Source organism: Chaetomium globosum, genomic scaffold (assembly GCF_000143365.1).
Source record: "Chaetomium globosum CBS 148.51 scaffold_4 genomic scaffold, whole genome shotgun sequence".
NCBI lineage: Eukaryota > Fungi > Ascomycota > Sordariomycetes > Sordariales > Chaetomiaceae > Chaetomium > Chaetomium globosum.
In genome coordinates, this window is record NT_165979.1 from 132,629 (window position 1) to 157,393 (window position 24,765).

Below are 24,765 nucleotides of genomic sequence, written 5' to 3' on the forward strand. Positions count from 1 at the left end.
GAGCCCCCACGGACTTGGGCGAGGGGTAACCTTCCTGCCAAGCCGGGAAGGCTGAACACATCTTATCTTATCGAGATCCGAGCCAGTCGGCAACTCTGTTGCTGTGGAAACTGGCCCTGCATCCCTGGCTTGGCGTCAACATTTTTTTGAAGCGCGTTCACTCCGGCTAGACTCGCCTAGGCTAGAAATGCATCAACGGGACCTGCATTCGAGGTCTCTGAACGCGAACACCTCCGCCACGCTGTCATCTTTTTCTTCCACTTTTCCCCTCAACAAGCCGCCAATCCGAACCTCCACAACCCTTTAGCCTCGCATCACCATTGTTGGTGCATGGAAAAGGTTCTGGCCATGTCTGGATCAACGCAAAAAGCCACGAACCTTTTCCAAGTCTTTCTTCGATTGCGTCCGCCGCCAAGTGGAGCCACCGCCGCCCTTGGAGAACGCTTCTTGGCAGTCGAAGAGCCAGACGATGATAATACCACGCCCAAGCACATCACCCTGAACCCACCCAACGATCGACGACGTGCTATCGAGAAGTTCGCGTTCACACAAGTTTTTGAGGAGGATGCGACCCAGCTAGATATTTTCCATTGCATCGGCGTGGCCGACCTGGTCAAGGGAGTACTAGCGCCATGTGGCGGAGATGGGACTGATGCCCTGCTGGCTACGTTGGGTGTCACAGGATCCGGCAAGGTTGGTGGAAAGCCCTCGAGGACAACAGTCGGGGAGATAAGGCAGACAGTTGCTAACAGGAACCATGTGTGTTCATAGTCTCACACGATCCTAGGGTCCCGGTCCCAACGCGGCCTGACCCAGCTTTCACTCGATGTCATCTTCCGATCCATCGGCCCGAACATCCTCGATTGCGATTCCACACCGAGCCTCGAACATTCGATCGCGGCGTCTGACCCTTCCGAGGCCGCCATATTTTCTGCCTCGACCTTCCTCGATGCCGTCTATGTTGATTCGTCGGCGCCCCTGCGAGCTAGCGCAAGAGCAGCAACCCCCATAAGCGTAGGGCTTTTTGCACCTTTTCCCCAAGCCGACCCTACCCAGCATGGCCAGTACAGCCCTAGTGGGCCAGAGCCTCGAAGACCAAAGAGTGTCCGCATAGTCAGCCGTGAGGATTCTATGGCGCCACCTTCCCCAACCTCGACCCCCGAAATAGCAAGTAGACTTGCATGTGAAGCCCGGGCGAGCCATGCCCGTGGCATTGCTGTGTCTCGTATCAATGGCGCGGCCGGGCCCCTGCTTCGCCCTCCTCAACGCCAGCAAGTGCGGAACGGAAACAGAGCTCACCAAGGGCAGGAGCCCCTGAGGCATTCCATGACCCCAACCACATCACGTCTGAGGAAAGGTACTAAATCTGCATTGCATTCTCAGGGCGAGTCGATCGGACCGGGACAGACACCATCGCGCCGTTTACACCGACCATCGACGTTCCCGCAGCAACCCGATGTCAGCGCCCTCTCCGTGTCCTGCGACCCGTCGGCCGAGTACGCGATCCTCATTTCCATGTACGAGGTGTATAACGACCGAATCTTTGACCTTCTAACCCCACCGATCAAATCGACTGCTACCAAGGAATATCGGCGGCGCCCATTGTTGTTCAAGCCGACAGAGGCATCGCCGGACCGAAAAGCAGTGGCCGGGTTGCGCAAGGTGATTTGCGGCAACCTGCACCAGGCATTGATGGTGCTTGAGGCGGGCTTGCACGAGCGGAGAGTAGCCGGGACCGGCAGCAACAGTGTGAGCTCACGTAGCCATGGGTTCTTCTGCGTAGAAGTCAAAAAGAGGACTAAGGACAGCTGGAGGAATAGGGGGGAAGTGCCTTGGAGCGGGAGCGCTCTTACCGTGGTCGATCTCGCCGGGAGCGAGAGAGCAAGGGATGCAAAAACTGCCGGGGCGACGCTGGCCGAAGCTGGCAAGATTAACGAGAGCTTGATGTACCTGGGTCAGTGCTTGCAAATGCAGAGCGACGCAGCCAACAAGGATAAGGTAAGTGGTGCCAGCCAATGCAAACAGGACAAACATTTTCTAACCAGTGCCCAGCCCAACCTTGTCCCTTTCCGGCAGTGCAAACTGACAGAATTGCTCTTTTCCAACTCGTACCCCTCTTCCTCGGGGTACTCAACAGGGAGACACCGTAACCCACAAACGGCCGTCATGATTGTGACGGCCGACCCCCACGGCGACTTCAACGCGACATCCCAAATCCTTCGGTACAGCGCTCTCGCCCGCGAAGTCACCGTCCCCCGCGTCCCGAGCATCACCCAGACCATCCTCACCGCCAATACGCAGGCGCCACACCAACCGTCCACCACCCCGACCGAATCACCCACCCTCTCCCGGCCTTTTTCACCGCTCGGCGGCCCGAAAGGATTCGTCAACTACCCCCGCCTCCTCTCCTCCCCTCCCAACATCGTCCGCAAAGCCTCTCCGACGACGAGCAACCGTAGCAACAGCAGCAGCGAGATGCACCGCTCCACCATGGAGGCGGCCGCGCTCGAGATCTCCCGGCTCGCCGAGGAGGCCGACTACCTGCGGCAGGCCCTCGACACGGAGCGCGCGGCGCGCCACGAGGCCGAGTCGCACCTGCTCTCCATGGAGGACCGCATGATCGAGCTGGAACAGGCCATCCGCGAGGACTGCACCAACGAGTTTGAGCGTCGGCTAGAGATTGAGATGGCGCGCTGGCGGGCTACCATGCAGGTGGAGATGGAGCGCGGGGAGGAGCATTGGGGGCGTAAGATTGAAGTGTTTGAGCGGAGTATGGCGGCTGGTGGTGGCGGTGGGGGTGGGAGTGACGGGGAGGGGCTGGATTCGGACGAGGACAAGGAGAATGTGCTGGTCGAGGGCGTCCACCAGGAGAATGAGCGGTTGCGCAAGGAGAACGAGGCGCTCCGGCGCGAAGTTGCTGGTATGAGCCCTACCCGGCGGATGCCGCTCCAGGAACGGGGCAGCGATGCGGGTATGGCTGGCAGGGGTAAAGCCGCCGCGGGCCCTGAGACGGGGAGTCCACGGCCCGGGAAGGTGACTAGGGGAGGCGGCGATGACGGGGGCAGCTTGCTGGTGCGGCTGGAGAAGCTGCGTGTTAGTGACGCCCAGCCTTCTTCTTCGGCGCGGAACACGGCGGGCAGTGGGAGCCCTAAGAAGATACGCCGGTTGCCGGCTAAGCGGTGGAATGCCGTCCGTGATGATGATGACCTTTTTTAAGCTCTTGTAATTTTCTGGTTTTGGCTGCGGGTACGGTTTGGGAAATGATGGCTCCGGTCTGGGTTTAGTACCTGTCTGAGATACCACCTGGCGGTGGGCCGGGGCAACTGTCGGTCTACGTTGGGAGTCTGGGTTATGTCTGTTTGGTTTTATGATGTTGGGATATATATGAACGTCTGAAACGGCCGCTTAATGATATTGTCTTTTCTTCTTCACGTCTGTTGCAAAAGAAACGTCGTCACATCTACTTCTTCGTTATGGCTAACATCTGTTCCGACAATCCAGGTCCTTTTTGTTTTTTATCTTACCCCTTTCGAGATGCTACCCTTTTCCCGAGTCCCGTCGCGCCCAGCTGGTGCCGTCTCGCTTCGAGGACGAAGCACCACAACGAAATACCCAGAGCTTGGCGGCTGCCTGCCCGCTGAGGGACGACGCCATCCACTAATTACCATTGGACTGCACCCCCATATCCGCCCTCATCCCCCCCTTCTAGCCTGAAGCGAGAGACTCACGTGCAAGCAACGCCAATTGTAGGCGTGCACTGACCAGCTCGTCGGCAAGTATAAAAGCGATGGTCCCCGCACTCCCCCGGGATTCCCTCCCTTCATACATACACCTTTACCTTGCCTGACTAGTGGTGGAGATCATGCAATCCACGTTAGTGTGGCGGTATGCCCTAAGGGGCTGCCGTTTCATGCCTGCGCTTCGGACGCCCCCCTTTGTCCGGTATGAGCGGGCCAGGCACAATTTTTGATGTCTTTTTCACTGTGTGCATCGTTCGCTGGAGGGTGAGTGGTGCCATTGGGAAGGAGTTCCCGGCCCTTTGGGGGGGTGTTCCCTTTGGGAACTGGAGGATCCAGATTGGGGGAGTTGCAGTTGAGGGGCGGTTGGTCGTCCATCGCCGTGCCGTGTTGCTGTTTCTCTCGGCGGCTTGGAGCTGAAACTTTGGGGAATTGGAGGGGCGGCACTTGGCAGAAGCCGTACCGAACCGAACCGAACCGGTCTCTCGGGAGGATTGGACCTATACATAGTAGACACAACTGCAGTTGGACCTTTCTCCTGCTATTTCAGGATGCTGTTGGGAGAAGGAGAGCCAAGTTTCTCACAAGCGAGCATTGCATGTCAACCCCTCAACCCAACATGTCACTGCTCGGGTATTGTCCGTTGGCTCGCCTATCTTAACTGTATTTAATATGCCGAAAAGGAGTATGGGGCCACTCTTGTTTTGGTGTAAACGCCGTTTGGGTACCGGGCATGTACAATCCTTCCAAGCATTTTCAACCAAAGATAGTACCCGCTGTGTGTTGGGTCGCTGGGCTTTTTGGACCACTCAAGCGGCGTACCGAGATTTCCCGCTTCTTGTGTCCGGGAAACTTGTACTGCAGTGCTACCCTCAGCTGACGTTTTTAGCCGGATGGTGTGTGAGACGTGTGGCCTACCAAGTTCCGGCCTGATGGTGGCGACCGACATTGATTGTCCCAGGCGCGGGCCTTTTGGGGGCGGTCTGGGTCTCACCGTGGACGAGATGGGCGCCGTCAACTGTCACGGTTCAATGCGTTTGTGCTTGTGTGCTTGCGGCGGGCTAACAAAGCAGCCAGAGAGCGCATTCTCGCCTAGTCTATCAACCGGAGTCTGAAGTGCGTGGAGCCTCAAGGCGCACTGGCATGGAGGAGTCCGAAATGACGGAATCCGAAATGGCGCAAGAGGCGGAGGTGGACGATGAGTTCTCGCGGCTGTGGCAACGCCATCTCACCGCGCTGAGGGACGACTTCTCGGCCACCAGCGTACAAGCGCTACCCAGTCTGCCTTCAGAATCACGCAGTTTTGATGGGAAGGCCGCCCCCAATCAGGACCTGGCACATCCGTGGGACGCGAAGATCGAGTCGGTCGTCGATGTGCTGGATGAGTTGACACTGTCAGTATCACCACTCTGACAGCAATCGAGGAAGTGGCTGACAAACCGTAGACAAAGCCCCATTACAACTGATACTTACAGCCCAGAGACTCCTTGGTTTCCAGACCGAGACGGGTATACCGACACAGCGTTCTCATCCCCTCTCAATTCCAGTTGCCCCAGGACAATTGGATCTCCCAAGGGCCTGGGGTTGCCGGATTTCCGCGTGGAGGACTATTCAGAAACAGCCCTCCCCGACCTCAAAGGAAAAGGGGTTAGCATCGCCCAGACCTGGAGCCAAAGAAAACCGCCGCCGCCCTGGCACGAAGACGCAACAGTCCCATTCCTCCTGCACAAGCAGCTCCTCGACGGCCAACAACCCCTCCTCCAACCGTCAGTAGCAACAACAGCCACAACAGCAACAACAACAACCCACACCCCCACCGCTTCACACCACGAACCCCGACCCCCAGCCATAGCAACCCAAGTCCACGCCCTAATCCTAACCTGGGCCACACCAACACCAATCCCAGCAACACCCTCCCACCACCACACGCACACACACATCCACCAAGACGATAGAAAAAACAACAACAGCACCGACACCCTACGCGCCACGCTCAAGCGGCGCGGCTACCGCGTGCAGTGCCGCACCATCCCCACCGACTACCCGACGGCGGCAGTCGAGACCATGCTGGACCGGTTCCTGGAGAGGTCGGCGGCGGATACGTTGCTGGTGGTGTATTATCGGGGGTGGGGGTGTTTGGGGAGGGATGGGAGGATGGTTTTTGTGAGGTACGTTTGTCCTTTCGTTTTTTTTCTTTTCTTTGGGGGCGGAGGGGGGGTTTAGGGGGTGTTTTTATTTGGGTATGGGGTTGGTTGGTTATTGTTGACTGTCTTGAGCTGTGCTGATGATCGGGGTTGCGGTAGCGGGCCTGGTCCTGGGGCGAGTAGCTTCTTTTGGGACGATGTGAGGGACCCGTTAATGCAGGTGCCCGGGGGATGTGTTGTTGGTGTTTGACTGCACCGCCTTGCCCGGGGCTAGGGCTGAGCAGCTCGAGATGAGAGTCGAGGCCGGAATGGTATCCTCGCCGTCCACGAAGCAACTGCTGGGGGTATGTGTGCCGTCGTGGTATCACGATCACGGGTGGGCAGCGGGCCTGCCTGGCGATGATATGACGCAGTCATTGTGTAGGGCCCTGAATGGGATGGGGGACGTACCGGGTTTGTCAGTCCACAGGTTGTGTTCGCTTATGAGGGAAGATTTGCGGGACACCCAACTCGCGTCGGTGGTGTTTGTCAGCCAACTGGGGGGTGGGCAATTGCTGGATATCTATCTACCGAGGCTTGCAACCTCACCGAGAACGACGAGGCAAAGCATGACCTTGTGGTAGCCCAGTATTCTGAGCTAATCTCGGACCAACCGCTCCGCATCACGGGCTTCCAAAGCTTGGATCATGTCGTGAACGGCTTCATGGGCACGACTGGAACTGCTTCGGCATTGGAACAGGTCGCCAGGGGGCTGATGATCCTTTGATAACATGCTTCTTCAGATAGGCGTGTACGATTATGTGCTCCAATAGCAAGTTCGTCTAGGCGAGACGGGGCCTATATCCGGAAGGTGTAAGAAGTAGGCTGGGTGCCGAGAACACGGCTACACATAGCTCGTGACTGCCATGAAGAATTAAATGCAAGGGCATTCTGGACGGTGTATGGAACGGCTGCATTTCCCATTTCACAAGGTGATGGCTTGGAGCCTACGTGGGCTCTATCAGAGAACAGTGGCTTATCTTGGCCATGGCCTTTTCTCCTGGCTTAACCAGTGACCTGGTACGCGGAGAAGTAGTCGAACTGCGACCCGTTTTCTAAGTCACTGTCATTCAAGAAAAGTGAAGGATTCACCACATAGAAAACACCCACCCCGCATCCTCCCCTTATTTTCTCACTCTCAAAACCACTACAAAATGCGGCAACAGCAGAGACCACGTTTAGAACCAGCCATGACAACGGGCTCGATGGATTCTGCACTCCCAAGTCTCAATAGCATGACCTCCGGTTGTACATTCCTTTCATACCGGGGACCGGGTGCTGGCAGATATCCCCTTCTAGCGTCGGGCTCGTCGAGATGATGAATCCGGAGAGCTTGTTTTGGATCGCCCGTGTGTCTCGACTCGATCTCGGGTGATTTACCCGGAGAAAGAAGTTCTACCACTTTCTGATAACCGTTATCAACGGCTGACTGCAGCGCAGTACGCCCCATGTTGTCTGTAACGTCGCGTTCCACCCCTTCCGTCGCCAGAAGCAGCCTCACAACTCCGATGTGCCCATGCGCAGCTGCGACTAGCAAGGGCGTACGGCCGTCTCCGTCTCTCGGGTTCAAGTCTATTTCATCTTGTGCCAGCATAATCTCGACAGTTCCCGTGCGGCCGTTCTCAGCTGCTTTTAGTAGCGGCGCCGGCCCGCCCTCCTCCCGAGAATTCAGCTCAATTCCTGGCTGGGCAAGTAACAGCCGCACGATTGGCTCGTGCCCGTACGACGCTGCCAAACCGAGGGGCGTCAGTCCGTACTTGTCCTTGGAGTTCACGTCGACGCGGTACCCCCCTGTGTGCAATAGTAGCTCGGCGAGGTGCACCCGTCCGTTGACCGCCGCTCTCGCCAGCGGGCTCTGGAGCCGGCTGTCCCTGGCATCCGGATCAACGCCGTCTGTTTCCAGCAGGAGCTGAGCGGCTTCTCGATGTCCGTGCCTCACGGCCCACCAAAGAGGGGTGCGACCGTACTTTGGATCCCGAGCATTAAGGACGGCAGGGCCCCCATGCTCCGACCCCTTGCTTTGATTCATCGCAGTTAATACGGCCTGTATCAATGCTCGGCGTCCGATGAATGCCGCCCAAGCGAGCTGAGTCAGATGAAACGTGGTGTCCCGCTCCCTTCTCATCAGCCTAAAGAAGAACTCGTTCTCCGCATAGACATGATCCACGAGGGCGTCCGTCAGTGAAACGGAGAGGACCGGCTTCGCCGGTAGGGACGTTTCCAGACTGACTCTCCCAGAAACCAGCAGACGCTCGACCACTGCCTCCCTGCCAAACCACATTGCCCACAACAATGGTGTCCGTCCTTCCTTGTCCGCCGCCTCCGCATCCACTCCATGGCTCGCCAGCAGCAGGTCAACGACGGCTTTGTGCCCTCCCCGAGCGGCCCAGGCGAGCGGTGACATTCCAGCGAAGTCTCGGTCGTCCATCAGCTGCCCGCGTTTGAGGAAAGCCGAAACCTGCCTCTCCAGCCCGAGGTGTGCAATGAGGTGCGCTGCGCTGAGCCGCATGGGAATCATCACTTCTCGTATCTCCACTTTCAACTCGGGCTCCTCCCCCGTATCCAATGCTTCGCCGTCTTCCTCACGTCTCTCAGGTGCGTCACCCTTGCTCTGGTCGGATGATTTTATCTCGATACGGGCAGACACTAGCTCAAAGAGGCCCATGGTGGCCGTAAGCACCTGGCTCGCAGCCGCAACACTTTCCTCGCAGTCGAGGAAATCAAGGATTAGCTCCTCCGTCTTTCCAGAGCTGAGGCTCTCGCGCGCATGGTGGCCCCAGTATGTGGCGGCATACGAGTATAACGGGTGCTCCTCACACCTTTCCCCAAGACGCTCGAGGGTCAGGAAGCCAGTGGGGGGAGGTTCGGAGAAGGCGGCAAAGGACAAATATGACACACATATTGCGGCGATAGTCGGCTCTTCATTCGGATCCAGAATCAGTGTTTGAGACGCATTAGGTGGCGGTTGCTCAAAATATTCGCGCACCGTGGCGTGGATGAACCGTATTGTGCCACTCGCGGCGTCGACAGTCACCAGCCCCATGCATACGGACACGATGTCTTCGCAGCGTGGTACGCTTTGCTCACTGAGAACCATCGAGCCCGGCCGGACGCCTAGCGCGTGGCGGAGAGCCGCTTCGGTCAGCGGCTGTCTCGCACGAAAGACCCACGTCAGAACCCGGCGGGCGAGCCTTTGCAGCCCCTTTTTCTGGCCCTTGATCCTCCTCGTGACTTGGTCGTATGCGCGGCTGAGTACCTCCCGTTTCTCGTCTTCGGATGATGCGAGACGAGCGTTGCCTTCGTTTAGAAACTGCCCCAGCGTCTCTTGGACTTCGGCGGGCGTGGTCTTGTCTTCCAAAAAGCTTAGGTACAGCTCGGCTAAGAGGAACCTATCGTCGTTTTGGTAGGTCGGTTTTGGTTAGCCTACATACTCGGGGTTATCTGGACGAGGTTAGGCGCTTACATTCCGCCCGAGGCGTTTATAATTGTGGTCACGATCTCTCTCTGAAGATCGGGCATCTCGCTCACGAACCCCGCCAGTTCGTCCATGTGCCCGTTGACAAACTTCATAATGTCGTGGTTGCTAGCGAGTACTCTCTGCCTCACACAGACGTCGGTATTGAACAGCTTTTCGATGACCGGAATGGGCCGCGAGGTTGCGAAGAAGCTGATCCCAAGTTCGGACTCTTGTTGGAAATGGAAGATCTTCTCCGATAGCCTGGCTACGAACGCCGTCTTCTCGCACTCGTCTAGCCCGTCGACCACGATGAAAGTCCTCGCGTGTAGCCGAACTGCGCTCTCTAGGATCTCGAGTATCTCGGTTGGCGAGGGGTCAGTTGACTTATCCTTGCGCGACTTGTACAGCTTCTGCAAACTCTCGGGGAGTGGGACCCATCCCTGGAGTAATTGCTTCGCAAGGCTTGCGAGCAACTTCTCGGGCGTCTGTTGGACGCGGCGCTCGAAGTTGAGGTAAAGGTAGGCGATGCCGACGCTCGAGTCGTACTTGAATCTCTCACACAGATTGTCGATCACGGTCGCCGTGAGGATTGTCTTGCCGGCTCCCGGGACCCCTGGACAGAACAGCGTAAGGCCCTTGGTATCCGCCCATTTGCGGTACGCTTCTGAATGCAACAGCCACTGACCGGTGTCGGGCTCCCTCTTCCTAAGGAAATCGCTTTGCTGGGGGCCATAGTTGATGGTCGTGATCCACTCGAGGATCTCATGGGCCTCGCGGGCTTCATCCTCGCTATGTTTGCTGACCGGCCCCTGAATAGGGGCGAGGCGGTAGAGGAGATCTTTCGCGTAGGCGGCCGCCACCATTGCTGCGTACCCCTGCCAGATCTTGTTCTTGTGCGTGTCCGAGTAGTCGCATAGCCCACGCACAACCAGACATGGGAAGTCGTTCATCAGCCCCGCTGCCTCCATCTCAAAACACAGGACGCCTTTGGATGCCCACCGGTCCCGTACTAGCGCATTCTTCATCACCTGATTTGCGGAGGCAATGAGGCCATAGTGTATTTCCGAGCGGCCCTTGCGCGCTCGCTCGCTCCGCTCTTCGAGATGCTCCGGATTCCCGTACGAACACTGGTCTACGCCACAACTGGTTGCGTGGGTGACGCTAGACTTGAAGAGATGATCTGCCTCCGGACCCGGGCGCTGGTAGTTCTTGCGGAGGTGCGGCCGTTTTTCGAAGACCTTGTTGACGGCGTCTTCAAGCCGGTGACCGCCACTGGCGCTGTCATGGTCCGCCCGGAGCCCTGCCACCGCGTTTAGCAAGATGCGCGGGGGCTGGTTGAGAGTGCCCGTCGTTTCAAATTCCCATCCCTGCACGTCTTTTCCGTAGTCGTACTGGAAAACCCCAGGCCTGCCATTTCCGGGGACACTAACGACGATATCCCCGAGCCGGACATCGTTTTTCGGGGTCGGCGCAGCGCCCCCGATACCGACCATGAGGCCGTGTTTGACGCTGGGAAAACTGGCTTGCATGTCTGCTGCCACCTTGGTCGCCGAGGTAGTTCCATACCCACCGCTAGAGAGAACGGTAACAACGACATTGTGTTCGCCAACTCTCCCAAACACGTAGTCGTTGCCATCGCTACGCGCCAAGGTTCCGGGACGCTTGTGCACCTCGTCAAGCATCACCTGCGCAGCGACGTACTCGACAGGCACAGCGCAAATCCAACCCACAGAATAGTCGTTTGCGCTGAGCTGTTTCGCCGATGCCGTGTCCGGTAGCTCCTGAGCGACATCTGGAACGAGGGAATGGATCGGGTCTGGCTCAGAGGGCGCCGATACCACGCTAGATGGTACGATAGGGGACAGCCCTGACTCGACAAGCCGCGGATGAGGAATGGGGGTTTCTGCATCGACGCCATCGAGCCTCTTGATACATGGCTTTTGCTGAGTGGGGATCTCGGACGGGGGGGACACTGAGGTCGACTTGTCCACCTGGCTGCGCGGCAAGCGATTGGGAGTGGACAAACTCTGAAGTGTCGGTGGAGGGGTATGAGTAGGCGGAGCAGTAACGGCAACAGCGTCAGAGGTTTCGATCTTTTTCTGCCTGCGGCATATGAGGCTACAAGAGGGGGACATGGCTCCCGGCTCAGAATTCAGTCCACGGCGGCTCTAAACGGAGTTGTAGTCCCAACACGGTTCTCCAGACGGGGATCCTTGACTTCTCTCTTGATTAATGCCCAACAATGGCTTTCAGGCGGGGGTTGCCACGTGGCTCTGCTTAGGCGCTGAGGTGCCCCTGACCAAGGGAAGCCCTAAACAATCACACCGCTGTTCCGTATTTGGAAAGCATAGGCGCCACATTGTAGCTTTATAAGCAGGATTCCGCGTCAGTTACTAGGCTCGTGATATTCATTGTTATAGGGGGTAATGTCACGAATATGGTCGCATGCAGACGACCCGGGGGGCACGCTGGTAGTGCCCCGAGCCAATCAGCAAAGAAGGGCCTCCTGCCATGGGAACCGGATCGTGAGCTGCAGACGGGATCCAGGGGTGACCAATCAGGAATGGATCATTAGATCGTTCCTCGATCCAATGATCCAGGACGGATCGCAGGATCAGGAAGTATTCTTCGATCCAGGTACGGAGGTACCCAGGACTTAGTTAGTATATAGTCACCCGTTCTGGAGAGCTCTGGGAGTTCTCCAGTTAGCAATCACAACTACAGTTCGCTACAAGCTCGGAAGCCTACTGTTGAGACAAGCCTTTGTTGTGCATCTTTTGGCTGCACCGAACCTAAGCACCCTTGAGAGATTACCTTCAACCGAAGCTGAACCCTAACAGGACAGGGTCCTGAAGTAGGTTCGTCACAGGTAAACTGCCAAAGATTCGATTTTGAGTGAAGTCATGGAGGTGTTCTGGCGCTTGTATGTTGTGAAGGGTTTATTTCTCTGCGGGTACATGTCGGAATAACACCGAAGAGATGTACATGTATATACTCTCGATGAGATAGACTGCACGCACTATACCTAGATACCTAGGTACGTGAGGGAAACCTGAGACTACACGTACGCTCCACACAACCAAAGGCAGCATTCCAGACCCAAGTACATATTGTCTCTGTGAAGGCATTGTTGACTAGAACGTAACTTGCCATGTCCAATTCCTGAAGTATTTACTACCAGCGTGTCTGCAACAATGCGAGCGTACAACAGGGAAATTGATAGGCTACAGGTCTCTGCGTGCAGGTAAACTTCAAGGTTATGTCTGCCAAAACGACCAGTATAATAAATACCGAAGCGAGCCCTGTAGCCTTGCGGTTGTGTAACCCTCATGGGAAACCTCGGGTCTCTGTCCTTTCACGCAGTGAGTGCCAGCGCACCAATATTCATCGGCTGAGGACCCAGAGCTATGCCCTGTCGAGGATCGTGGCAAAGACAGGGGGAATGGGGCTAGCCAAAGCGCGAGAAGTGTACACAAACTGCATCCGGTCGGCGCTGGCCTCTGGCGCATCATCGTTTCACATCCCCACGGATGTGGGAGGCGAGCCTGCAAAGAAAGGCATCACTAAGGCCCTCGGGAAGGCCCAGAATAAGAGCTTGCGGATTGTGGCGGGAGCCTTTAAGTCTACCCCCATCCGTAACCTCGAGACAGAGACATGGGTACCACCATTGGACTTGTACCTAAACAAACGGCTTGCAGATTTCGAAAACCGACTCCAACGACCCGATCTGGACGACGGTCGAGGCGGCAAGAAGACGGCGGCGAGCGTTGTCCTCACCGCCTGCCGCAAGATACAGCAGAGACTTAGCTCGAGGCGGGGCAACAGGGGCCGACCGCGAACCTTGGGACCTCAAGGGCCTACGGCGGTGGAGAGAGCCGCGGGCACGGTCATGCGCTGGACGGGGGGAACCGTTGATACGAACAGGGTAGTAGAAGAGGCTTGGAAAGCGAGGTGGTTAAAGGAACGGGACGGCAGGGCAATCACCAGGCCGGCGGACGACTTTGACCATCAGCAGGAGACGCTATTCCGGAACGAAACCCTAAGGAGGCACGACGGTCTCAGCAAGGCGAAAAGCTCACTGCTGATTCAAATCCGGACGGGAGCAATAGGCTTACGGGACTTCTTATTTACACGGGGAGTCCCGGAGGTTCTGACTCCTGCCTGCGAGTGTGGCGAGGGACGAGAGACTGCCGAACACCTGGTAGTGCGGTGTTTGGCCCCACCGTTGACTAGAAGATGGGAGAGAACTGGAATTCGGACACGACGGGACTTTTACTCTGTTCTACACGGCATCAATCCCACGACTACACGGCTCGCGAGGAGAGTTCTCGACTGGCTGATGGACTCGGGGAAGCTGCCGATGTACAACTTAGCCAGGAGGCTCGAGCGCCCCCGTTCGGAGGCCAGGAGGCCTCCTCTCTTTGTATATGTAGGCTCACTAAAACGCATCGCTCCTTGATTGTTGGTATGGGTTTTTCACCCGGCCCGGGAGGGCACGGTTTTCCTGTACACTGAATAGCTGAGGGTCCGGCACGCCCTAGGGCATAGCGGAGTATGAATAATAATAATAATATTCATCGTCTATTCCGATAGCAATCTACCTTAGGTACCCAGGTTACATCTCGGTCAATCTAACTGCTTTTTCCTTCCGTGTTCTATCCGGTAACCCATTTCTTCGTGGGTGCCCGATGTTGCCCAATACCCGCCGATTGATGCCAGATGGCCCTTCAAGTTCCCTGCCACCACCTTACGACTGAATCTTGCTATGCTAGTGTTTACCGTGCTTGAGTTTAAAACCCTGATTCTGTCCCCGTTTTCCTGCCAGCAGCTGGCCAAACTTGTCAACCCTAACATATCTCAATCTTCCCCTCGATCACTACGCCCTAAACCGTTGACTCGCCTAAGCCTTATTATTCCACGGCTGCCTAGACCATGAGCAACACCAATGACTCCTTTCCTGCAATTTCGCAGTCGCTGGCTGACCTGTTCGCAAAAGCCGAGGCCGAATTTCCCCCTCGCTTCCGAGAGCACGGGTGGTATCTAACCGTTGTACGTATCTTTTCTGGCATGTGCCTTAGGAGGTCATTCCTAATGAAAACGGGCTCCATGGCCATTGTTTTGTCGCGTGGCTAACTCCATGAAATGCAATATAGCTCGCATCATTCGTTGGTACCGGGCAGCAACAACTTGCCGGTCACCTCTATAAGCACCTGGTTGCCCAGCCTCAGTACCAAACATCGGAAGCACGCCAGGCTTTGGTTCGGCGTCTGCGGGGGGCTTTGGTAAAGTGCATCATCATCAACGGCATCCCCGTGGTAATTGAAGCTATTACGTCGATTTCGGAGGTCGAGAGGCCCGAAGATCAGGACTACTCTTGCTCGAGGTAAGGAAGCAGAAGATATGACCCAGATCCACAGGTTTCCGTTGAGATACAACAAACAGGAAAATGGCTAAATTGGAGTCGTATAGAGCAGATTGGCAAATTGGCCTAGAGACCTCCGAGCGTGCAGCTAAAGTCCTCAAGGTTCTTTACAAGAGCGAGAAAGGCGGCCACGTCAAAACGCTGCAATCCCATCTGGATATTCGTGAGTACTTGGCAAGAACTTTGAATAGCTAGGTAATTAGTTGCTGACAGCGAAAAAGCATGGATCTCGGTCAACGTTTCCTACGGCCTCTTCCTGTCGGACCATCGAATTTTGACCATGCAAGAGACAGAGCTGGTTGTCCTCCCAGCCGTCATGACCCAGAACCTGCGTGGACCGACATATTGGCATCTAAGGGCTTGTCTGAGGGTCGGCATGGAGGCTGAGGAGGTAGAGGCCGTCCACAAGATTATTGAAGCCGTGGCTGCACACGGTGGGAAGACACTAGATGTGCAGCGCGTAAAGGATGTGACAGACGCTTGAGTACCATGGGCGCCAAATCTATTGGCTTTTTTTTTTTTTTTTCATACGCTAGCATTTAAGATTAGAGGGTAGAAATGAAGTTTACTTGTGCCCTATCTATAAGCTTGAAAGCCTCGAGTTCCAACCACATATCTATAACACCCTCACCACTATCTGTTGTGAGTGAGAGACGATCTGGACACTCAGGGAGATGGGGGCATGCGCTGCTTCTTAGTTTCGTGCATATAATATCTCTACCATACCTCGGTAAGTTCCCCAAGTCCAGTACGCAGTAACGCCATCTTCCTCAACTTCATAGGTGGGGTGAAGCAAGCACGCACCATATTGCATGCTATGGACAAGCAACTCGAAGCTGACGATGCCGGCACTGTTTCCCCCTCGGTTCTTGTCAGAATACGGGATTCACTGGTCCAATCAGGCAATCAAGTATGGTTGTTGTCCGCGCTTCTTCCGCGTCCGTTGTATTTTTCGGTGTGTCCTCGTTCAGACTCCGACATGTGGGTCCCCTTGGGGTTTTTACCCGTCGAAATGAGAAGTGATGGTTAAGCTAAACATGCCCCGTTTTCTTCATATCCGAAGCCTCTGTTGGACGTTATATGGGTTTAACGAATATTGGCACAGCGCAGGACACGGGGTTCATTGGGGTCGAAATTGAATGGGTTCAACTGATTTCTTGATTGATGATTCTCGCAGATTCGGAAGCCACCTTTTCTCTGTCCCCAATTCGGGTCTGGTGCCTGGGGCTTACCAAGGTGGCCTGAGGCAGTCTGATTACTCATCCTTTCCAACAGCCTCCACCCCGATATTCTGACAGTTCTCGCCTGCATACATCCGCACTCTGCGCGCTGCAGCAACGAATGGGAGTGCGAGAAAGAGCTCGGACAGATTCGGGCCCGTATGACGCGTCCGGCAATAACATCAACACGGCCGTGCGGAAGTGCCATGCTGATAACAGCAATCTTTGGGTCGCTCCTACATACCTCCTGCTAAAACCCCTAGGTGTCCAACTTCAACAACGACGTAGTAATTTCATCTTTTGCAGAACTTCCCGCCCTCTTTTATGCTCTCCTGAGCTCTGACATCAATTTGTCGCCATGGCTGAGAAAACCAACGGCCAGGGGACGATAGCCCCAAAAGAAAGCACATTCCGGTCCTTCACGCCGGAACAAAGCGCAAACTACGCCGCAAACCGGCTCGACTACCACCCCCGACTGTACAACATCGTCCTCAGCCACCACCAGTCCACAGGCGGCCAGCTCAACACCGTCCTCGACGTCGGCTGCGGGCCGGGCACCGCGACGCGCTCCCTCGCCGGCCTCTTCAACCACGCCGTCGGCATCGACCCGTCCGAGGGCATGATCACGACGGCGCGCTCCCTCGGCGGCGTCACCCACGCCAACAACAAGCCCATCCGCTTCGAGGTCTGCACCGTCGAGGACGTCACCGCCCAGGCGGCCCTCGAAGCCGGCAGCGTCGACCTCCTCACCGCCGCCACCGCAGCCCACTGGTTCGACATGGCCTCCTTCTGGCCGCACGCCGCCCGCCTGCTCCGCCCCGGCGGCACCGTCGCGCTGTGGATCGGCGGGCCCATCTTGGTCGACCCGTCTATGCCGAATGGTGTTGCTATCCAGGCGGCCATCGACGGGTTTGAGACGGCGCTGGATGATTACATGGTGGCGGGGAACCGGGCCGCGCGCGGGTTGTATGTCGATTTGGTGCTCCCTTGGATGCTGGAGACGCCCGTTCCGGATTTTGAGCAGGCGAGCTTTGTGCGTAAGGAATGGGGTGTAGGTGAGGGAAAGGAGCCCGCGGATGAGTATTACAATATCCAGCGGCCGGCGAATGTGGACTCGCTGGCGCTGGTGTTCGCTACGGCCAGCCCGTATATCAGGTGGCGTGAGGCGAATCCGGATGCTGTTGGCACCGAGGCCGACCCGTTGGAGGTTATGAGGAAGGAGATTGAGAGGTTGCTCCAGGATGCGGGTATGGATCCGAAGACGGGGGTGATCAAGGGGGGCATCGGAGCCGTTCTACTAATGGTGAAGAAGACGGCGAATTAGGTTGATTGTCTTTTGGCATTGGGTGTCAATACCGCATTCCCGCAATCCGAATATTACCTATTTATGGAAATCATCAGGCTAGTTAAGCCTCGTGATTATGAACAATTGACGTATGGACTCAAGCAAAGCCTATCTGCCTACAATATCCGTGATCGTGCATCCACCGGATCAACTTGTAATAGCACTGGAATATTGAAGTTCCTATCGTCACGGTTCTTAGTAATCCCCAAATCCTGCTAATGAACTTGGTAGGATCCAACAGTACTTGGGCGGGGCTTGAAGCTCGCGAGTGGTTGTGCTGCAATGGATGTTTACTAAACACTCAACACCAAGCGAGACAACTTCCCACTTTACGATGCATGGCTATTAATAATCGGCGGAAAAAAGAGGGAGCCCGTGTAGATAGGAGAGAGACGTGCTAACTTGAGGTATTATAAAAAGCACCTCCAGCCACGCCATCATGCCTCCCACTTTTGCTTCCTCACCAATCCTCGTCTCACCCAGCAAGCTTCAAGCACATAGCTCTACCCTCACACTTACACCAACAACACCATCACCACCACCTTATCTTCCATCCCCATCCATCATGTCAACCCGACGCACCCCCTTCAAAAACGTCCTCCTCATCGGCGCCGGCGGCTCCATCGGCCGGTACATCCTAGCCGCCCTCCTCGCCGAACCGACCCTCACCACCACCGTCCTCACGCGCGCCTCCTCCCAAACCACCCTCCCCACCGGCGTCCGCACCATCACCATCCCCGACGACTACCCGACCGCCTCCCTGACCACCGCCTTCCACAACCAAGACGTTGTCATCTCCTGCCTGACCACGCTCTCCACGTCGGACCAGTTCCGCTTCGTCGACGCGGCCCTCGCCGCGGGCGTGCGCCGCTACGTGCCCAGCGAGTATGGGCTCAACAATGCGCGCGCCGATGCCCAGGCGCTGAACGTGGTGTTTCGGGATAAGGGCGCCGTGCAGGCGTATCTGCGGGAGAGGGAGGGCCGGATGGAGTGGATGGCGGTGAGCTGTGGGATGTGGATTGGGTGGTCGGTGAGGAATGATTTCTTGGGGATGCGCGTGCGGGAGAGGCCGGGGAGGGTGGAGGTGTGGGATGGGGGGGAGGGGAGGTTTAGTGTGACGACGGAGGAGAATACCGCGCTGGCGGTGGTGAGGGGGCTGGTGGAGATTCCGGAGGAGACCAAGAATCGGAGTGTGTTGGTGGAGGAGTTGGTTACGACGCAGGCGGAGCTGTTTGGGGAGATTGAGCGGCAGAGGGGGGAGAAGTTGGTGGTGGAGGAGGTGGATAGTGTTGAGAGGATTGCGGAGCTGCAGGCGGCGTATGCGAACGGGGATAAGACGGCTACGTATGGTCTGATCGAGGCTGGCTTTGTGACGGGGCGGTATGGCGGTGACCTGGCGAAGGAGGGGGAGATATTTACTGAGAAGCTGCGTTTGCAGAGGCACTCGCTCCAAGAGGTTGTGGCCAGCGCTCTGGCTAGCCTCTCGTAGAAAGACTTTCATTATTTCGAGGGTTCGTTCAGTTAGGTACCAATCTGATAAACGCCCGGCACGTATATCCATGTCACTTAGTTCTTTTTTCAACTCATGAATTTTCGGAAAACTCTCCCGGTTATGTGCCCTCTCTCTCCTCACTGAGCCTCGTCTTGACTCTTGAGCCATCTAATTTCCCGAAGATCTAAGGTCTCCTACAATTGAGTCTCTTGTTCAGAGGCACTGTGAGTGATGCTTGGCAAGGCATGTTTTTCATCTCGGATTGGTATGGGCTCTGATGAATGGGTCACAATGCAAGTGTCCAAGCTAATGCCGGTGTGAGTTCAGGCCTCAACGCCCAACCCAACCAAACGGGGAACAAGGATTGCAGTAGATGGCGGGATCTCTGCCCAAAGTCTCCCTTGCTATCTCAAAAATGTCGTTGTTTCCACGGGCGGCCCGCCGCTTACATGTGCACTGCCGGAGCCATTCGCGTGAAAGCGATGCTGAACACAGGCATGTTCAATCAGCCATGTTTGGTCCTCCATGGTGTAATTAATTAGCGAATGGTGACCTCGACTCAGGGCCACCATCTCAGGCCGCGCGTCAAAACTGGAAATTTGAAAGCTGAACCCAATGATGCACCTGCGTGACTAGACCGAGAGGGACCTAGACCGCAGCAGGGCACCAAAAGTGGATGGCAAAGTGTCTTGGGCTCGCCGTTTCGCCTTTTTGAACTTGGGCCTTGATGGTCTTTGTGTTTTTGTTCGCTTCATTTGCTACATTTGAAACTCGAGGTCGAATCGACTGGAAGCGGCCAGGGTATGGGGACATGTGGGCATGGCCGTGGTTTTTCACGTTCTCCCTCAATTTGGAATTGATTGACATAAGGAGCACCAGGAACCCGTGGGTATCGCCGCCGGCATCGAAACTTTCTGACTCTCCGTCAAAGTTTCAGGATTTCCTAATACCTGCCCCTGACTTCAAGCTCTCACGATGGTGAGCCCAGGATCAAACAGTGCTATAGGCATGATGTACCAGCAGCAGCTGTTGACGGTAGGTACCATTGGTGCCATCAGGGCGGTTGATAAGCGAATAAAAATACCGTAGCTAACATACACTTGCTACAGCCGGCCCAAATCAAAGGCTTCCAAGACGTGTACGCCGAACTCAGCACGCCAGACGCGCACGTTCAGGTGCAACAAGAGCCAAATGGCACGACAACGTTCTACTTCAATGCCACGGCCGACACCGGGGGCGGCTGTGTCTTCCAGACCCACAGCGCGGCGACGGCGGCCTCCATCCTCCACATTGCGCAGGTGAAGGGGGCCGAGGTCGAGCAGGTGCACGCTGACGTCCTGGCGGTCAAGGCCAAGGCGGAGGCCCAGTCGGCGATGGGGATCCCGACTTACGTCGGAGCCGACGCGGGGGTGTACCTCGTGAACGCCGAGGCCGGCCCTTTTCACGGTTCGCTTGGGCTTGCCGCGGATACGGAGCTGGGGTGCAAAGACCAGTCTGTTGGGTGCAAGGTTCTGGGTTGCGGGGTGAGGGTTGGAAGGGTTTGTGAAGTCTCGGTCTTTGGCAACAGTGTTGGGATCGACTGGGGAAAGTTCAAGTTCTGGTGATAGGGGGTGGATATATTGTTGGGAACATGGATGTTAACAGCAGAAAGGCAATCCTCGAGGTGACCAAGACTTGTCGCGCTTCCAAGACTGCCTTAAGATGCCGTCAAGGCCGAGTTCGACATTGTCGCAGGCATTGCATTCGAAACCCGCGTGAACGCCCCCGTCGTCCCCAACAAAAGAGTACGGCGCACAGGAGACCAACACCACAACTACAGGCAAACCCAGGTCGAAATGTGAGGTGGTCCGCTTCGAAATACAGGAGGATGTGTTGTGCGCGCGGTTAACTTTTGAAGGGCCTAGTAAATTTGGTATTGAGGTTACCACAGGTAGCGCTAATCACGCATTGGACTCTTGGAGGCAGACCGCCTCAGGGCTGAGCCCTCTCAGATGAGACTAGAGCAGCGCCCTTAGTTTCTGAGACCCGTGTCAGTACGTCTCAGGACATTGAAGTATGAAGTATCTAAAACACTTACGTGAAGGCCCCCAAAGCTATCATCGCCCTGAGTTCCGTCGTGGGGGGAGAGCAGCACGCGAGCAAGGTCCTTTTTGGCATTTTGCAACTCGATTACTCGCTAGTGTCGCCGTCTAGTCAGTCTCCTTTTCTTGTTTGTTTGAATTTCTACACGATTCACAAACCTCTTCAAACGAGTCTCGGATGTAGAACCGCACCGTGGTTACTTCTCGCATCTGGCCTATTCGATGGATCCGCGCGAGCGCTTGTTCTTCTAGTGTTGGGTTCCTATGGTTTCATTTAGTGTCAGTCATCCAGATAGTACCCGGGCTGTATCGGATTCATGACATACCAGTGAGGTTCCATCAAGTAAGCTCGCGAGGCCACCGTGAGGGTCAGGCTAAAGATTGGTATTAATGGCCAGTGACAAAGACGATACGGACGGTGTCTATGTCTCACCCGACGGCTCCACAGGAGAGCGTAAGCAGCATGACACGAATGCTCGGATTCGCTTTGAACCTGTCGACGACCGATTGTCGTTCTTTTTGTGGCACACCCCCGTCGAAGCGGATGCTTCGTATGCCGGCCTCCCCGAGGCCTTTCTCAACCACGTCAAGGGTCAGTCTCCAGGTGGAGAACACCACGCTGTAAGAGTTAGTATGTGGGGATGACAGAAAGAGGTTAGTGGTGAAAAAATCAGGAAACAAATACGATACCATTTGACGTCGGCTGGCACCGCGTTGATATCCGCCACTAGTGCCTCGACCTTCGAGGGGAGGGCTGTATGCAATGTTGGCGTCTCGTCAGACACCGCGGCGGGAACCTCTTCCATGACGCTGTCACTTGTGGACACGGGTGCCACCAGGCACGAGGGCTTGTGGCCGCAACCCAGCGTCTGCTTCGCTCTCTGCATTTTTCGTATGCAGTCTCCGCAGACAAAGCGCAAACATCGGAAGAACTGAGGCTGCTGTCGCGAGGATGACGTGTCGTGGCTGTTATCGCCCAGCAGAGAATCGGTCAGACTCGTAGTCGAGGAGCATTGCAAGCAGACGATGGGGCCCATGCCCCGCTGGATATTGAAAGCCTGTTGTGCGGCAACGGCCCAATCATCTGACGCCGAGGCGTTCTGTGTTGTACGGTTCCGTCGTGTGTGGTAATGCAGTCCGAGGTCGCAAATCAGCCGTAGAGATTCGATCTGCTGCAGGACGTTCACGTACACGCCGGCCCTGGACGATTCCGAGCTCGTGTGGAGGGCCTCGTCGATCTTGGTAATTGTCTGCTCTCTCACCTCCTCATATGCTGCCCTCTCCTCGCGGCTGAAGTCGACCGCACAGGTCATGTCTCTACGAGTTGGGAGGCTGATGGTGGACTTAGCTCGTCGTAGGAGAATGCAGGCGGACAGGCATTTCAGTCTTTTGGCAGCCTCTTCGTCTTCCCCAGCCTTCCAGAGCCGCGAGATATCTGCCTCGAACTGCTTTGGGTCGTCGTATGGGTAGACCCGAATAAACTTGAGCTGCGCAGCTAGGTCGCTAAGGCGGTTCTGAATAGGTGTACCCGTCACCGCCCAACGAGAGACTGAATCTAGCTCACACGCTGCCCGGGCCATCCTCGAGTTGCCATTACGGATGAAGTGTGCTAGCTCCTGTTAGTACGTGAAGCAGTCGGGTACTCCGAGATATAAGATTGAAGCAAACCTTCGTCCAAGATGATCCTTTGCCATCGCACCGAGAATAAGACGGAGTTTTCTGGTTGGTTGCCGGGCTTCCATTCCGCAGACACAGTATGGTATGTCGTCAGAACTATGTTGACACCCTCGAGTTCACTGGCATCCATAAGCCTGGTTTTTCCATGGTGGCGCCGAAATTTCATGCTGCCAGACAACACATGCCTAATTTAAGGAGTCAGTTATCAGAGGTGCTTCTAGTAATCACTAAGTAGTACTGACTCCGACGACTGCTCCTCCCAGGTTCCAATTACTAGGATCGCCAAGTCAGCATAGTGAACAAGGTAGGTAAGCCGCGAGACAGGGCTCCTTACGGGGGGGTGGAATGATGATGAGCGTTGCTGAAACACAAGGTTTGGCTTCTTGGTTAATGTCTTGGGCAATACCATCGGCTGAGTTACGGTCCAAGTCAGTGGCCACCAAAGCAATCATGGTTAGCGTTTTTCCGAGACCCATTGGATCAGCAACGATGCCACCGTAGAATGGAGGTGGTTCTTCGCTTTGATGTGCTCCGGAGACTCTGTTTAGAAAACTTGGGTTGAGTTAGCCTCGGTCCATGAACGGCAGTTTAGAAAGTACAAGTCAAAAGTCTAAAGCAAGAAATCCAGCTTAGGTGACTACTTACTACTCGCCGTGGCCAACATCCAGATACTCCCAAAGGTCGGCTTGCCTCTCTCCAAAAGTCCACCCTCGTTCGCGACGGAGCATAAACGTCAAGGCTTGTTTCTGGTGCCTAAGTATCATTCCGTTAGCGCAATTCCAAGACAGTCTGCAACAACCCAGGGGTATGTAGTTGATGGAGTACTTCTTCAATGCTGTACGAATCGCAGTAGGCTGCGGTGTCTCCTCCAACTCGTTCCCGTTGCTCAATAGATCGAGTAGGTCGGGTCGATCAGGGACATTCTCAAGCAAAAGGGATCTTGAAGACTGCCGGACGACATCGGATACCATGGGACAGGAATCAATATCATCGACCGAAAGTTTGTGAGGGTTGCAGTACTTCGCGTCGAGGTGAACGTGACGGACGTCCTGAAGGTACATGCCGTAGTCTTGGAACCAGGTACCAATATCTTCAAAGAGATCCTCGGGGCCATAGATGGTGAGGTCGAGTGTGCATGGTCGAAACAGCTGTGATGCGACGCGGTTTGGCTTCGCTACCGTCGGTTCAGAATCCAACTTGCACATGGCAAACAGTTGAATATTGCTTTCCTCGAGGAGGCTTTGAATCATTTGCCCATGCTCCTCTGCGATCTTTCCGCTTCCCTCAGTGCCATCCGTGGTGGCAAAACGATCCGATGACATGATTTGGACGGGAAACGGGCTGGTGGTTGTTGCAAGCATTTGTTTGTCACATTTTCCGGGGATGGATTGAATCTATAGTCGGAGTTAAAGCCGCACATTTTGTCCTTTCTATTGTTAAGGTAGCATTCTCACCATCCCAAAACATACCACCCTGGGCGGACCGATATTGTTCTGCTCTGGCCAGGATACGGCGCTGGAATGGTTGGACTTGATGTCTGGCTCTTGGTTGTAAGTGGCGGTTGGGCAGGACGTCTGAGTGGACATCGAGAGCGGAGGGAAAAGAACCATGGCATCATGGCCAGTCGGCGCCAGATGGGCTCCGGTGTGCCCAAACGGAGTTTGGTCATGGAAAGATGGTCGAGCAACGTTATAGGCGAACAGCCAGGGCGACTGAACAGGCTCGCGTGGCGATTGTAGGACCCCGGCAAAGTGATGGTTGCCAAATTGACCTGAAAAGGGTGAGGGTTGGGAGGGCCATGATGTTTGTCCCCCGCGACTTGAAGAAGAGCTAGTCAACCTTGTAATAGAGGTGGAACTTTGAATTGGTGCAAGGAGGTTGTAGCTTGCCCACGGCTGATCCAGGTGACGCTTACTCGAGGGTAGCTCCGGTAACGATGGGCATGGTACTTGTGGGTTGTCATCATTCGCCGATTGCCAGACGTGACAAGGGCTGTTAAGGCGGCGTCGTTTTGAAGGCTGGGCCCCATTTTTACCATCTGCTGAGGTGTCCATTCAGGCTTCAATGTCGGTGTTATGTCAAACTTGGCTCCTAAGATTCCCAACCCGGCTGAAGTCTAAGTAGAAGATATGTCGGGTGCAGAAGAGGAAG

The 24,765-nt window shown here is 55.7% G+C and overlaps 9 protein-coding genes across 9 annotated transcripts; 7 read left to right on the top strand and 2 right to left on the bottom strand.

The window, feature by feature from the left end:
* Positions 1-348: 348 nt before the first annotated feature.
* On the top strand, positions 349-3,216 carry CHGG_03750 (uncharacterized protein; the record flags this gene model as incomplete). Its single annotated transcript, XM_001222963.1, has 3 exons — positions 349-693; positions 772-1,998; positions 2,077-3,216. The coding sequence occupies 3 exons, from the start codon at positions 349-351 to the stop codon at positions 3,214-3,216; spliced, it is 2,712 nt and encodes a 903-aa protein (XP_001222964.1).
* A 1,679-nt stretch (positions 3,217-4,895) lies between these two features.
* On the top strand, positions 4,896-6,647 carry CHGG_03751 (uncharacterized protein; the record flags this gene model as incomplete). Its single annotated transcript, XM_001222964.1, has 4 exons — positions 4,896-5,131; positions 5,213-5,905; positions 6,102-6,225; positions 6,306-6,647. 4 exons carry the CDS (start codon positions 4,896-4,898, stop codon positions 6,645-6,647), a joined length of 1,395 nt encoding a protein of 464 aa, XP_001222965.1.
* Positions 6,648-7,067: 420 nt separating this feature from the next.
* On the bottom strand, positions 7,068-11,512 carry CHGG_03752 (uncharacterized protein; the record flags this gene model as incomplete). The annotated part of the gene is made up of 2 exons (XM_001222965.1): positions 7,068-9,309; positions 9,384-11,512. 2 exons carry the CDS (start codon positions 11,510-11,512, stop codon positions 7,068-7,070), a joined length of 4,371 nt encoding a protein of 1,456 aa, XP_001222966.1.
* A 1,059-nt stretch (positions 11,513-12,571) lies between these two features.
* CHGG_03753 (uncharacterized protein) lies at positions 12,572-13,836 on the top strand (the record flags this gene model as incomplete). The annotated part of the gene is made up of 2 exons (XM_001222966.1): positions 12,572-12,621; positions 12,741-13,836. 2 exons carry the CDS (start codon positions 12,572-12,574, stop codon positions 13,834-13,836), a joined length of 1,146 nt encoding a protein of 381 aa, XP_001222967.1.
* Positions 13,837-14,309: 473 nt separating this feature from the next.
* CHGG_03754 (uncharacterized protein) lies at positions 14,310-15,283 on the top strand (the record flags this gene model as incomplete). Its single annotated transcript, XM_001222967.1, has 4 exons — positions 14,310-14,426; positions 14,531-14,760; positions 14,820-14,962; positions 15,021-15,283. The coding sequence occupies 4 exons, from the start codon at positions 14,310-14,312 to the stop codon at positions 15,281-15,283; spliced, it is 753 nt and encodes a 250-aa protein (XP_001222968.1).
* A 1,094-nt stretch (positions 15,284-16,377) lies between these two features.
* CHGG_03755 (uncharacterized protein) lies at positions 16,378-17,343 on the top strand (the record flags this gene model as incomplete). The annotated part of the gene is made up of 1 exon (XM_001222968.1): positions 16,378-17,343. One exon carries the CDS (start codon positions 16,378-16,380, stop codon positions 17,341-17,343), a length of 966 nt encoding a protein of 321 aa, XP_001222969.1.
* A 586-nt stretch (positions 17,344-17,929) lies between these two features.
* On the top strand, positions 17,930-18,853 carry CHGG_03756 (uncharacterized protein; the record flags this gene model as incomplete). Its single annotated transcript, XM_001222969.1, has 1 exon — positions 17,930-18,853. One exon carries the CDS (start codon positions 17,930-17,932, stop codon positions 18,851-18,853), a length of 924 nt encoding a protein of 307 aa, XP_001222970.1.
* Positions 18,854-19,831: 978 nt separating this feature from the next.
* CHGG_03757 (uncharacterized protein) lies at positions 19,832-20,460 on the top strand (the record flags this gene model as incomplete). The annotated part of the gene is made up of 2 exons (XM_001222970.1): positions 19,832-19,891; positions 19,966-20,460. The coding sequence occupies 2 exons, from the start codon at positions 19,832-19,834 to the stop codon at positions 20,458-20,460; spliced, it is 555 nt and encodes a 184-aa protein (XP_001222971.1).
* A 393-nt stretch (positions 20,461-20,853) lies between these two features.
* On the bottom strand, positions 20,854-24,558 carry CHGG_03758 (uncharacterized protein; the record flags this gene model as incomplete). The annotated part of the gene is made up of 11 exons (XM_001222971.1): positions 20,854-20,874; positions 20,934-21,032; positions 21,097-21,199; positions 21,264-21,311; positions 21,628-22,553; positions 22,637-22,799; positions 22,857-22,887; positions 22,949-23,154; positions 23,263-24,008; positions 24,084-24,444; positions 24,530-24,558. 11 exons carry the CDS (start codon positions 24,556-24,558, stop codon positions 20,854-20,856), a joined length of 2,733 nt encoding a protein of 910 aa, XP_001222972.1.
* Positions 24,559-24,765: the final 207 nt, after the last annotated feature.